General features: G+C 33.9%; 1 protein-coding gene across 2 annotated transcripts in view; it reads left to right on the top strand.

Annotated features, from left to right (window-relative positions):
* ZCWPW2 (zinc finger CW-type and PWWP domain containing 2) overlaps positions 1 to 14,891 on the top strand; it is a 159,521-nt gene that overhangs the window by 128,095 nt on the left and 16,535 nt on the right. Inside the window, exon 7 of one of the 2 annotated variants that reach the window (XM_015445012.4) lies at positions 3,608 to 3,654. The exons of the other annotated variant lie outside the window; for it this stretch is intronic. Within the exon in view, the coding sequence (XP_015300498.3) occupies positions 3,608 to 3,654 (47 nt within the window). The remainder of the gene's footprint in view (positions 1 to 3,607; positions 3,655 to 14,891) is intronic. 2 annotated transcript variants of the gene reach the window in all.

Genomic DNA, 14,891 nt, shown 5'->3' with positions numbered 1-14,891 from the left:
TAAAGAAGAGAAATCATTGAATTATGTGAATATTTGTATTTCTCCCTAATATGGTTGTAAGTAAAAAATCAGTAACATCTGTTCTGGGTCATGAGTCATAACCACCTCTACTCATTTAGAACATTTTCATTTACTACCAGCAGCTCCTCTTTTGCACTTTAAAAATATGACTTGGATATAACTCAAAGGAGGAGTGAAGGCCCTTTTCATTATCCACATCTACATTTCCTGTTAACTGCTTTTCACTCTTTATGGTGAGAGTCCCTCCATGCAGAGATTTCTGAAGGAAGGAAATTAAATCTTTCTCACAAGAGAAAATTTAGCTTTTAGAAGGTTGTTAATTTTTGCTGAAGTTGAACATAGACCTACTGTTATTATTAATAAAGAAATTACTACTGATCATAATGTTTCAAGTATTACATAAGAATTTTCCTTAGGCATTTGAAAATCAATGTGGTTTTTGATATTCCCCAAGATACTCTACTTTTATTGGAAGATGGTTTTTATAACTTTTGAGCATAAAAAGCTCCTTGAACAACAGTTCACATATTTCTGTTCCCAATTCATTGCCATGTTAGCAAATTTATGTAAGAATGAGGTATATTTTGACAGGAAACATAGCAAACATCCATTTTGGTTAACTCTCTCTATCCCATACAGATACATAGACTCCAATTTTACTTTTTGAGTTTCTTTTTCAATTTTAACTATTTTTAATGATTGATATTTCATCATGACTTCTATCCTTATTAGAGATTTTCAAAAGAACAAAGAGTAAATTTACTTTTTTTAAGATACAACAAAACTTATTGTATCTTTTTATTACTGTAAGGTTCTACTGGGCCCTTTACACGTCATTAATCCCAAAATATACTGTGAGATTTTTGTGATCTTATTTTTTCCTATTTCTTGAAACATGTTGCTATTTTATTATTACTAATCAATTATTTCTAACTATGTTAAAAAGATGAAAATAATTATTTAGATGGAAGAATGGTAGAGTCACCTAAAAAGATGATACAGTAGTGAAATATATAATCACTAAAGTGTTTTTCCTAGTATTCCAAAGATCAAGATCTCTGTCTTTCTTTCTGTCTCTTTCTCACACACACACACACACACACACACACACACACACACACACCATGTCTATTAGCTAAAATGGAAGTGAATATTTGTTGATTTTCAGACATTGTTTTAGGAGTTTTAATTAAGTAGCTTATTCTATTTAAATCTCACAATATACTAGTGAGGTAATCATTTTTACTCCTGGACCCAATTAAACTAAAGAGCTTTTTACAACAAACGAAACTATCAACAGAGTAAATAGACAGTCCACAGAATGGGAGAAAATATTTGCAAACTCTGCATCTGAAAAAGTTCTGATGTCCAGCATTTATAATAAGCAAAAAATAACCCCATTAAAAAGTGGGCAAAGGACATGAACAGACACTTTTCAAAAGAAGACATATATGTGGCTAATGAGCATATGAAAAAATGCTCAACGTCACTGGCCCTTAGAGAAAGGCAAATCAAAACCATAATGAGATAGTATCTCACAGTAGTCAGAATGGTTATTAATACAAAGTCAAAAGATAACAAATACTGGCGAGGTGGCAGAGGAAAGGGAATGCTATAATACTACTTGTGGTAATGTAATTTAGTTCAGTGACTGTGCAAAGCAGTTTGACAATTTTTCAAAAACTTAAAACTGAACCATCATTTGACCCAGGAATCCCATTTTTGGGATATATACCCATAGAAATATAAATCATTCTACCATGAAGATATATGCACACATATGTTCATTGCAGCACTATTTTCAATAGCAAAGACATGAAATTAACTTAGACGCCCATTAATTGTAGACTGGATAAAGAAAATATGGTACATATTCACTGTGGAATGCTATGCAGTCATGTAAAAGAACAAGATAATGTCCTTTCAGCAACATGGTTGGGACTGGAGGTCATTATCCTAAGCAAGATAATGTAGGAACAGACAATCAAGCACTGCATGTTGTCACTTATAAGTGAGAACTAAACATTGAGTACACGTGATCACAAAAAAGGAAACAATAGACACTGGGGCCTACTTGAGAGTGGAGGGTGGAAAGAGGGTGAAGATTGAAAACCTACCTATTGGGTACTATGCTTACTACCTGGGTGATAAAATAATATGTACACCAAACCCTGTAATACACAATGTATCTGTATAGCAAATAAGTACATGTACCCTTGAAACTAAAAGTTTAAGAAAAATAATTATTACCCTGGTTTATAAATAAAGAGAGTCTAAGAGCATGTGCATTGTTTTATATCTTATACTGTCTAATATAGTAGCTGATACCAAGTAAATGATCAATATATTTTAATTAATACATTACAGTAATTTTTTTCAGGTAAAATATATATTTCAGATTCATAGGAGATTTTGGATGAAATACATATACATTTTTATTTATAAGTAATATTGAACACTTACTGCATATAAAATGTGGTCCCTGCTTTTGAGGAATATTCAAGTCACAGAATACTTAGACATGTTCTTAACTAACCATAATACAAAGAAGAAAGTTTCATGGCTTAATATGACTGTGATTTTGCAAAAGAGGTGGAGTTTTATCCTAATCAGAGGAATATCTGTAGTGGCACATAACCTTATACATTCATCAGTGGAGAGAAAGGGTGTTCCAGAAAGAGGGATCATCTCAAGTATACAGCTGGATATAGGAAAGAGGATAGTTTACGTGTGACCAGCCAGTTGTAGGAATGAATATAGTAACCTGTTCCTCTGAGTTTCTGTATTTTATGACAACAGTCGTAACCAATAGGTACATATACACACATACCTGCTTTAGCATATCTCAAAATAATATCCTGGGATAGTTTTTTATGAACTATTTGGTTACTAATTATTCTGTTTTTAGGAGTGGAATAATGAGAAAATGTACTAAATTTAGGAGTAGTATAATGAGAAAATATACTAGTAGTTTCCATTCTTGCTGAGTCTTTCTCTGAGGCACTGTTGGTAGCTCAGTGGTCCCAAATGGAGACGACAGACATTCTGGAAAAATTAGAGGCTTGTGATCAGATGGTTCTGGCCAAGCTGCATGACCTCAGGCAGGATACGTTATTTACCTCAGCTGTGAAGTGAGGAGAGGCTGCGTACTTTACAAGGTTATAATGATAATTAAATAAGATATCTATATAAAGTCCTTGTCCCATGTCCAGCATATAATAGATAGATATGAAAATGGAGGCAGCTGGGATTCAATTTTAGATCCTATATACTCCAGAGTACACAAGCTCCCCAGAACCTAGAAATCAGATATACTAGACAACTTGAGGACATCCAACTAACCAACTTTAAGAGAGGAGATTTGCCAAATAAATATAAAAATGTTCATATTATTACTTTGGATTGCATTGCTCTACTAAACAATGAGAAGCTCAATTTATTAGCATATTAATTAAAGGGACAACTGGAACAAAATAATGTTATAATAGTAATGAGAAAGTAGAAAATTCTAATTGTGTAACTCAGTATTTATTTGAACAGGAACATAGGCACATTTTTGAAGCAGCCATGTTTCATTGTCTTACAGATAAATCTAAAACATATGACAAAGTTGCTGCACTGGCCAAGAAAGGGGTAAGATTGTGTTTTATTATATAAAATATACAAACTTCAAATTTCATTTAACACTATTCTTTAAAGAAAATTAAATTATTTAAAAACAAACAATGACATACAATCCACTTTTTCTTCTAAATGTTACTTCAGTATGTTTCCTTTCTTAGGTTAATATGAGGAAATTAATGTTTATGGTTACTTATATTAATGTTAGAGGACTATCAGAAATTAGAACAATAGAGAACTGTAAGTAAACAAGTAAATGAGTGCATTTACTTAAATTATATTTCATATACATACTCATATACTAAAATATTTTTATATACTATATTACTGTAATGTGTGTACACAGTCTCATAGAAAATTTAAGTAGAATTTACTGCTCAACATAGCATCTATCTTAAACTTAAGTAGAGAACAGTATCAGCCATCTTAATGAATTTTCTGAACGTGGAATGTTTTAAATGAAAATTGTCAGCAGCATTTTTAAAGAATTATTAAAATGTAATACATTATTCTGAATATTGTATTCAGACAGTTGTTTAACTCTACTTATTGTCAAAAACTTGGTTGAGATAGGATGAACCTTGACATTCTCCTCAAGAGATGATGTTCTTACCACTAAATAAAGAGAAAGAATTGGTGCCTAAAACAAATACTTGTGGACATATACTAGTGCCACAATAAAAAGGAATTACGATAGAACGAAAAGCCTATGGTGAGATTTCCCATGTTGAGTAGTGAAGCAGAGCAGATCCAGGGAAGGTCAAGTGTAACCTCGAGGAACAGAAAAGGATGTTGGGCATGTATCTATAGATGATTAGGCAAAAGATGGGCATCATTTTTGTATTCTGAATATGTACATTTTATGAGTCCTTCTAAAATCAGGTGTTGTTTTATCTTTTTGCTTTTTGGCTTATAAAAGGAATCTTGGCTGTTCACTGGCTGAATATTGTTCAGCTCCTTTGCAGAGAGGAATTCAGTATCATAGAAAACAAGGTTGCCCTTTATAAAAGAAAGGATATAGGTTTTGTGTGTTCATCTGGAGATTTAGACAGGAATACGTGAAGTAGTGCAGTATTGTTAATGTGGATAAGTTTATTTTAATCTTGGCTAAATGATATTTAGAATCAAAGACTATAAAGATAATAACTAATGTTTCTATATATTGCTTTATTTGTACCAATTTTTCTTAACAAAGGCAGTACTGTTCTCAGGGTCAGTGCCATGGGCCAAGTCTTTGTTATTGTAAACAGTGCATAAATAAACATACATGTGCATGTGTCTTCATAGTAGAATTATATATAATCCTTTGGGTATATATCCAGTAATGGGATTGCTGGGTCAAATGGTATTTCTGGGTCTAAATCCTTGAGGATTCCCCTCACTGTCTTCCACAATGGTTGAACTAATTTATACTCCCACCAACAGTGTAAAAGTGTAAACAGTGTAGAAGTGTCCACCTCCTCTCCAGCACCTGTTGTTTCCTGGCTTTTTAATGATTGCCATTCTAACTGGAGTGAGATGATATCTCATTGTGGTTTTGATTTGCATTTCTCTAATGACCAGTGATGATGAGCTTTTTTTCATATGTTTGTTGGCCTGCATAAATGTCTTCTTTTGAGAAATGTCTGTTCATATCCTTCACCCACTTTTTGATGTGGGTGGTTGTTTTTTTCTTGTAAATTTGTTTAAGTTCCTTGTAGATTCTGGATATTAGCCCTTTGTCAGATGGATGGATTGCAAGAAATTTCTCCTGTTCTGTAGGTTGCCTATTAACTCTGATGATCGTTTCTTTTGCTGTTCAGAAGCTGTTTAGTTTAATTAGATCCCATTTGTCAACTCTGACTTTTGTTGCCATTGCTTTTGGTGTTTTAGTCATGAAGTCTTTGCCCATGCCTATTTCCTAAATGGTATTTGCCTAGGTTTTCTTCTGAAAATTGCCTAATTATACCCTTACCCATTTTTTCTTGGGCTTATATTTTTTCTGATTGATTTGTAGGCATGGACACTCTTATTAGTTATTAATAATTTGTCAGTATGTTACAAACATTTTCTGATTTTCCTTTTAAATGTTTTGTAGTTCTTTTTCTGTATTTATATAGTAAAATTGTCTCTTTTGGGGCATTCAGTGTTTTTTTTTTTTTTGACATGCTTTAAAAGACTGCCTTTTCATTAATATAAAATATGTTTCACAATTCACTTAACCTTTCTTCTATTGTTGTTGGTAAAAGTGATGAAAAGCTTCATCAGTATAGCTTTCTCTCCTACCCTATTTGTTGAATTGTTTTTTTAAGGACACTTCCCAGTAGAAGGATTATGTTGAAGTGTTCTCATCATCAGTGCTTGCAAATGCCATAATTGTCATTGACAAGTATTAGTATAATAAAGATGTTGTTGCCAGTTTACATCATAACTTGTTGTTGTTGCTATAACATGAGGTAAAAAAAATCTATGTACTAATTTAGGGAAAAATTTCATGTTTATAATATTAAATGCATCCATGTAGAAACATAGTTTGATTCTCTATTCATTTTTATTTCGTTTTTTCAATAGAGAATTTTACATATTTCTAATTAACTCTATCCCAGATATTATTACTAACTGGAAAAAGATCTATTTTTTAATTTTTTTCTTACATACAGAAATTATGTGTATCTTTTTCCCTAAAACTTATTAATACCAATAACTTAACTTACGATTTGAACAACAAAATTAAGGACCACTTTCTTGATTTATACATTTCAATATGAGGAATTTCAGCTATTATGTTTTCTGATAAAAAGTATTTCTCTCCAAAGTTATTACAAAAAATTTCCATAACAAGCAGAAAATTTTCATTAGCCCAATTAACAGGATAAGTTGCTTACATTTTATGACTAGATTTCTGGATATTTGTGTTAATTGCTAAGCTTGCTATTAATATGGAATTCATGTACTGCAGCTCACTTAATTTAGCTTTATATGCATCCTTCCCAGAAGATAAATATATTATAGCAGATTCCTACTGCTGGGTTCTAGCCCTAGGCAGAGAGAAATCTCAGAAAAGAATAGCAAGGAGCAGAACCCCTTGGGAAGAGTCACAGTCAGGCTTCAAAACTCATTTAATTTCCTTTTGTATTCTACTTTGTGGGCATTATTCACCTTTCCATAGGCCAGTGTCCCCCAGACTTGAATCATTCAGGTATTCCATCACCATTTTGCCATTTTCAGTACTATTAATATAGTTTTTTTTTTTGTTTTTTTTTTGTTTTTTTTTAGTTTTTAGAGAAGAAATTTTCAACAAATCGAGTTTAAAGATCAAATTGGCTTTTATTAGTGATTCGTGAATCTGGCAGCACCTTATCTATGAAATAGAAGGGTGCTCTACTGGGATTAGCAGAATGATCAGCTTTTGTAAGGCAGCTCCAGTAGGAAGAAGGAAACAGCATTGTGCAAAAAAACTAGGTTGGTTAGCATCAGGTTACTTCAAGTTACTCTCCTTGTGTGGCTTAAAGCAGAAGATACTTTCTTATTATGACAGCTCAGATTGACTGGGACCCTTATTATTGGTTGCTGTGAAATCTTCTGGTTTTTGGAAAACTAGCTCATGTCTCAGTTCAGTTTGATTACATGACACCTAGTGCGAGTGACTCCATTCTAGTGTGGTCTGGATTATTGGGGTCTAGTGCAGGGGCACAGTCCACAATGACTACCTCCTATAAATTTTATTTAGCCAACTTGACTCACCTTTTTCATAATTTAAATTTTTATTGAAGTAAAATTTAAACACAGTGAAATGCAGAGATCTTAATTGTACAATTTGATGATTTTTTCTTAAATATATATACTCATAAAACTACCATCCCTAATCAAAATAAAGAATTTTCCCTACCCAGAAAGTTTCCTAATGTAAATATTTATCCATTTTATCCATTTATTACTTTAAATCATCAGTGTAAATCTTAACATACAAAGTTCATTTTTCTTTTTTTGAGGCAAGGCCGTTGCCCAGACTGGCATACACTGGCGTGAACACAGATGGATCACTGAAGCCTTGACCTCCTAGGCTCAAGTGATCCTTCTGCCTCAGCCTCCCAAGTACCTGGGACACACAAGTGTGCACCACCTTGTCTGGCTAATTTTTGTGTTTTTTTTTTTTTGTAGAGACAAGGTACTCCTGGGCTCAAAAAATCCTCCCACCTTGGCCTCCCGTAGTGCTGGGATTACAAGCATGAGCCACCCACACCCCACCAGAAAGTTGTTTTCTTCATACTAATTTCATTTGCCCTATGCTCAAAATCTGTAGAGGGAAACTGCCTCCTTATAAGGCAGTATTAAAATGCCCTTCCAGAGGGTGATTTTAACAAGATACTCTTTAGTAACTTCTTAACTAACCCTGCTTGATTAAATTGCAAGATTTACCTCTTTTATCTTGAATTAAAGTCTATAGGAGTTCTATAGGATAACAATTAGTAGTAAAATATTACAATTAGAGAAAATAGATAAATCTCTGATTCCAAATCCTTTTATACACCATTTATGAAGGCAAGCAAAGATCCCTTGCTTCAGAATACCAATTTTCTAGTGCAGATTATTGTATTTGCTCCTTAAACAAAAAAGAAAAAGTCTTCATTGAGACTTATATATTTCTTTAACCCTTTTTTGTATTTGATTTTCGCTTGATGGATCTGACTTCAGTCAAACTGCCTACTTGTGGTTTTCACAAAATGGCCAGTGGGAGTGGGAGGAGCTGAGGAGTACAGGGTAAATGCGTGTCAAGGGTGAGTATAGCAGAGTTGAAAACTCCTTTGTTTTTCTCCCCTGGAGAGAATACAATAGTATGTCATAGTGTGAAGACCGCACTATTCCTCAAGTTCATAGGGCATGTAGTATAAGAAATGTTGGCTAGCAACTAGCTATAAGGGGAAGTTTTTCCATCCACAGGGCTACTGGCCTGCTTATTGTTGCTAGGGTTGCAGTTGAGTTGTAAGGGGCTGTTCTAAGAAAGTAGAAGTGGAGAGAGGTATAGTGATGCCTTCCTAAACCAGTGTTTTTCTCCCAGTGCAGTGAGTGGTTTGTCTGAGAAAATTCAGAGTTTAATTATGCAAATCTGGTTTTTGGTAAACAAACATTGAGGTTTATCTATCAGTGATTTTCTCTAGTCATTTAAAATTTGTTTTCATCCTTGTTACTAAAAAGCAAACACAAAAGTATGCTTTTTGAATGTCACTGTTTATAATGACTAGTTTTGTATTAATTTTTCTCTATACATAATGCCCATTTAAAAATTCAGTTTAGATTATTTTATTTGGAATTTGAATTTGATGATACTTAAAATCTGCTGCTGCAGATTCTAAAAATTTGAAACTTTTCAACCATAACTCTCCCTGTTTTCTATTCTATATTTCAACTTTGAACCAGAAAACAAGAAATATGATTCCACAAAATGTAGCTGCCCTTTTTTTAAGAAACAAAATCTTCCTCAAATACCAGTTATCAAATGGTGAACAGCTGCCAGATGTTGTCCTTTGTTATTTGGACCTACGGTTGTGGTATGCAGTTTTCTTCAATGCATTTTGCTGATTGTATTTAGTACAAGTGTAATCCTTTCTCTCTGATTCAGAGACACATAAGTCCTATTTCCAACTTCAGACTCCACACAAAATGAATCTGAGTTTCCTCTAAATTCTGGAATATTTCTTGCTCACCATCATCATCTTCACTCCATTCCATTAAAACCAAAACCAGTAGTACCTATCAATAGGTTATTGATATAATATAGAATAGGAATTTGAATAATGAGTTGGTATTTTATGGATTGTAGCAATTACACTAGTTATATTAAGTGATTTTTCTATGCCTAATAGTTATACTACTATTCTACTTGCAAAGGGGAGAGATATCACCAGAAAAAATACAATGTCAGTGAAAAGAAAATTGGCTTATAGCAGAATTCAAGCCTACAGTTTCAAATTTATAAGCATTTGGCTTTTGTCCACAAGTCTTTCAACTTTTCATTTATGTTAAATGACACAGACCTATTTTCTTTCTTTAAAAACCTATAAATTACTACTTCTAAAATTCTTTAAAATTATAATGACTTTGAGATGCTATTTGTCTTTTTGTTTATGTAGTTAATACCTTTACTTTGTCAAGCAGGGTGGCTCATGCTCATAATCCTTGCACTTTGGAAGGCTGAGGCGGGTGGATCGCTTGAGCCCGGGAGTTCGAGACAAGCCTGGGTAACATGGTGAAACTTTGTCTCTACTAAAAATACAAAAATTATGCCAGGTGTGGTGGTGTGCATCTGTGGTCCCAGCTACTCAGGCTGAGGTGGGAGGATCCCCTGAGCCTGGGAAGTTCAGGCTGTAGTGAGCCAAGATTGCGCCACTGCACTCTAGTTTGGGTGACAGGAGTGAGACCCTATCTTAAATAGTGATAATAATAATAATAATAATTCTTTCACTTTGTTCCAGAAATAATTTGCTGCATCATGAAATGTTTATATTAGAGATACATCTTAAACTTATACTCTCCTACACACTAGACAACATTTTTAAAATAATTTTTTAAATGTTTTAGTTGTGCTATTGTGGAGAGTCTGTCTATTCCTATGTATAAGAGAGATCTTATGCATTCTACTGAAGGTAAATGCTTAAAGCATTTGACAATGATCCATGAGTTCAAAAATCAGGCTGGTTATCCTTACTGTTCTAGCCGATATGGAGAAAAATTATAAAACAAATAATGAAACACTTGACATTCATTCTTTTGTCCAGAAAAACAGCATAATATAGATACTATAACCACTGAATATTCTCTGCATCAGCTTTTTAGAATGTAATTGAAACACATAGACTCTAGAAGGTCTTCCCTAAAAACAGTATCTTCTCCCAACATTCCCCTTGCTAAGATATCTGTTGACTTTAGGAAAAAACTGTACCCAAGTAGGAATTGTTTCAACTGATTTGGATTTTCAGAAAGCCTACAATTAGAGGTCAGATAATCTTAATTTACTGGCTTTATTCAATCAGCTAAGCAACTGTGTCACAAATTCTGCTTTCCATGGGGTTTGTCCCTCCCTGGACACCCTGTCTGGATTAGTCCTTAGTATTCTTAAACTCTTTATAATTATAAGTGAAATCTATTCTATTACAAAAAGAAATACCTGGATTTTCATGATCTATCTCTGGTATATATAGTCAAAGACCACTAAAAAATAAATGTAAGGCTTTAAAAAACTATCAGCGAAGCACCAAATCATAGAGCTCCTTGAAGTTTCCTGGTACTCCTGTTCTCAGCCAGGATTGTTAAGTGTTAATCAAAGGCTTTTTATGCCTTTTGTTTAAGGTGGGCTGGTGATCAACTGCTATTTTTAGGGAAAGTGCTGTCTTGTGTCTCAGCTCACTGCTTGAATACACACTCCAGTGTTCTCTTTGATAAGCCCCTCAAAGCAGAGAAATCCACAGTGCTTTATTGTAAACTTACACATGGCTGAAGAAGAGAGTGCAGGGAACAGCAAGATATTAAGTCATATTGTCAGGGACTGGTCTCTAATACTGTTCAAATCTCACAGGAATGCAGAACTCTACTTAAGGTTGACTAGACTGGAGCATGTAGCAATTGATGATTGACATTTATATAAGAAACACTAGATTTGTGTTCTTTCTATTGAAATAGTGTCTAAAATAGGGCCAGCAAATGATCATTTTAATCCTCCCCTCCTTTTCAAAGGAAAGTTGAAAGCAATCATTGTCTAGGCCCAAAGACTTAACTATATTATCTCTACTCTTTGGATACTCAGATTAAGTAATAACCATCATTTGCAGTGCTACATGTAACTAGTTTTCATCCTTATTCTAAGCAGATTTTTCAAAGGGAAATGAGGATATTGGCTTTTTCTTGTATATGATAACGTTTAACAAGGAGTTTGTGTACATTATTCAAAGCACATAGATTCACTTTTGGAAATTCTGTCAAAGCAGGCAGCTCTTTAGTGATTATTGACTGACAATTACTCTCAAAAGAAGATTACAAAACATATTTATGTCTTCCCTGAGCATAAAATACTGAATCAAAATTTCACACCCTCAGATTTAACAGAACTACAGACTTATTCTTTTTGTTTAAAAATTAAAAAAGAAAACTTCATTTAGCTGAATAGTGACTTAAGGAAATGGGCAATGTCAAGTCATTTTACGCAGATTATATAAATCTAATGTAAACACAGTTCTATGGATTTTCTGTCCTTTGCAATTAAAGGCAATTCTGTCATTTGCCATTCCAGTCAGCAATCCTAATTATCATTTTGTGTGTGTATATATATATATATATGGAGAGAGAGAGAGAGAGAGTCTTTCCATATAACCACGTTGTTTTTTACACTCCACAAGGAAAGCATTAATACTTATTTGATTTATTTAAACTCAGTGACACATAGTGTTATATTTGTGTGGATAGGTGGGAAGCATTAAATTAGTGCCTCAGAAACTTTAATTTGCTTGAGAGTCATCTAAGGAGCTTATTTAAACACAGATTCCTGGAACCCACTCCCAGAGTATCTGATTCAGTAGGCCTAGGGTGGGCATAAAAATTTGCATTTCTATCAAGCTCCCAGGTATTGCTAATTCTGGCTATTACTCTGAATAGTAATAGGCTAGACAACATAGGAGAATCAGCTATTCAACGGTAGAGAGAGAAGTGGAAGGGATGGGATAGGTAAATATTATAGTATCTACCTGTAGTGGGTTGAATAGTGGCCCCAAAAATATATGTCCATCTGGAACCTTAGAATGCGACCTTGTTTGGAATAATGGTCTTTGCAGATGTAATCAAGGTAAGGATAGTAAGATGAGATCATCTTGGAGATGGGCCCTAAGTTTAATGAGTGCCCTCACCAGATACAGACTTCCATCCTATATTACTGTAAGATAATACATTTCTCTTGCTTTTCTGTTTGTGATAATTTGTTCCATCAGTCCTAGGAAACTAGTGTACTACCCAAGCTCCTACTACACCATGATGCTCAGTTCCCTCAGTCATATGCTGTAAACAAAAAGGGTAGAATCTGGACACTGGTCCAGAGGTGAACAATGATTGAACAACTAACTGGCAAGCAGAGTTGGATATTTTCTGATATGTTATTTTATCTTCCCCCAAATACTTTGAGGTAAATAATTTTTGGTATCATTTAACAAAAGAAGACCTTAAAATGCCAAATAGTCATTTAGGCCACAAATATTTATTGTTTATACCAGACTCTTGCTGGCTATTGGAGTGGTCAAGTGACTTGCCAAAAGTGACACAGCCAGTAAGTGCCAGATTAAGCACTTCACTCTAGATCCTGTTATACCAAATTCTGTGCTTTTCTCCATCACATTTTATCAAAGGCTCATACCAGCAAGGCACAGAGCATTTTGGCAAATACTGACTTGTTCATTTCAGTCACTGTAGAATATTTAACGAAATAGAAAAAGAATTTATTTTTTTCAACAGGAATCTCTGTGATTTATGGTAACTGTTTAATGGTATTTCCATTAGTAACAATACAGTACTTTTCATTTGTTGTTATCTTTTAATCTTATTTCCTCTTGTAGTAAACCTTTTTACTTTATATTTAAACGTGCAGATAATTTAAGATGATACTTACTAACAAGATAGAAATAATAGTTCTACATTGTCTTTGGAGATGGAGGTCAGTGATTCAGACAATATTTCAATATTCTTTTTTTTTGAGATGGGGTCTCCCTCTGTGGAGTACACTGGTGCAATCTTGGTTTCTATGAATTTATTACAAATTTTAGTTAGCTACCTTTTGGGTTTTGATTTCACATGTTATTGCATTTTTGTCAGTGAATGTGGTCTGTAAAATAGAGATTACTTTAATATTTTTGAGACTTCCTCTGTGACCCAGTAGGTGGTCAAATTTATAAATGTTTCAATGTTGGAAACAATATGTATTCTTTAATTATTCAATGCTAGTTTTAATATATGTTCATTATATTAGGCTTATTATTTGTGTGGTTGAATTATCATATTTACTGTATTTTTTCTGCTTTATTATTTTTTGAGAGGTAAATTGTATAAGAAATTTTAAGAGAGGTAAAAAACTGTAGATTCAGTATTTTCTACTTGTAATTCTGTGTTTTCACTTTGTATATTTTAAAGCTACGTGTCTTAGTTCATTTAGTGTTGCTATAAAGGAATACTGAGTAATTAATAAAGTAAAGATTTATTTGGGTCAGGGTTCTACAGGCTGTACAAGAAGAATGGTGCTGGCATTTGCTCAGCTTCTGATGAGGGACCCAGGATGCTTCCACTCATGATAGAAGGCAAAGGGGAGTCAGCAGGACTCTTTTTAACAACCAACTGTAGTGAGAATTAATAGTCTGAGAACTCACCCACAAAGGAGGGCATTGATCCATTTATGAAGGATTTGCCCCTGTAACCCAAACACCTCCCATTAGGCCCCACCTCCAACAGTGAGGATCAAATTTCAACATGAAGTTTGGAGGGGACAAACATCAAAATTATTGCACTAATATTTTAGATAATAGACAGGTCAAGACAATTATACTTTCTGAGTGAATTTTTTTTTAGCATTTAGTAATAACCCTTTTTATCTCTGATTATGCTTTTTGACTTAATGTCTACTTTTTTCTGACATGAATATAGTTACATTAGGTTTCTTTTGTTACTTTTGTTAATAATTATAGATATATTATATTCCAGCTCCTCACTTTCAATCTTTTTTTTTTTTTTGAGACAGAGTCACACTCCATCACCCAGGCTGTAGTGCAGTGATGCGATATTGGCTCACTGTAACATACACCTCCCGGGTTCAAGCGATCCTCCTGCTTCAGTCTCCTGAGTAGCTTCACCCTCCTGAGTATTACTGTTGTGTACCATCACACCCAGCTATTTTTTGTACTTTTAGTAGAGATGGGGTTTTACCATGTTGGCCAGGTTTGTCTTGAACTCCTGCCCTCAAGTGATCTGCCTGCCTTGGCCTCCCAAAGTGTTGGGATTATAGCTGTGAGCCACTGCCCCTGTCCCTTTCAACCTTTCCATGTCACTCTGTTTTTTAAATTACAGATTTATTGAGATTTAATTTGTATATCATATAACTCACTTTAAAAAAATGTACAGTTCAGTTTATTCAAAGTTTTGCAGCCAACATCACTAGCTAATTTTAGAACAGTTTTTTCATCACCCTGAAAGGAAACTTTATACCCATTAGCAGTCACTGCCCATTTCCCATCTACCCCTTTTCC

This window comes from Macaca fascicularis, chromosome 2 (genome assembly GCF_037993035.2).
Source record: "Macaca fascicularis isolate 582-1 chromosome 2, T2T-MFA8v1.1".
Classification (NCBI taxonomy): Eukaryota; Metazoa; Chordata; class Mammalia; order Primates; family Cercopithecidae; genus Macaca; species Macaca fascicularis.
This window is presented reverse-complemented; position numbering and strand designations above follow the sequence as displayed.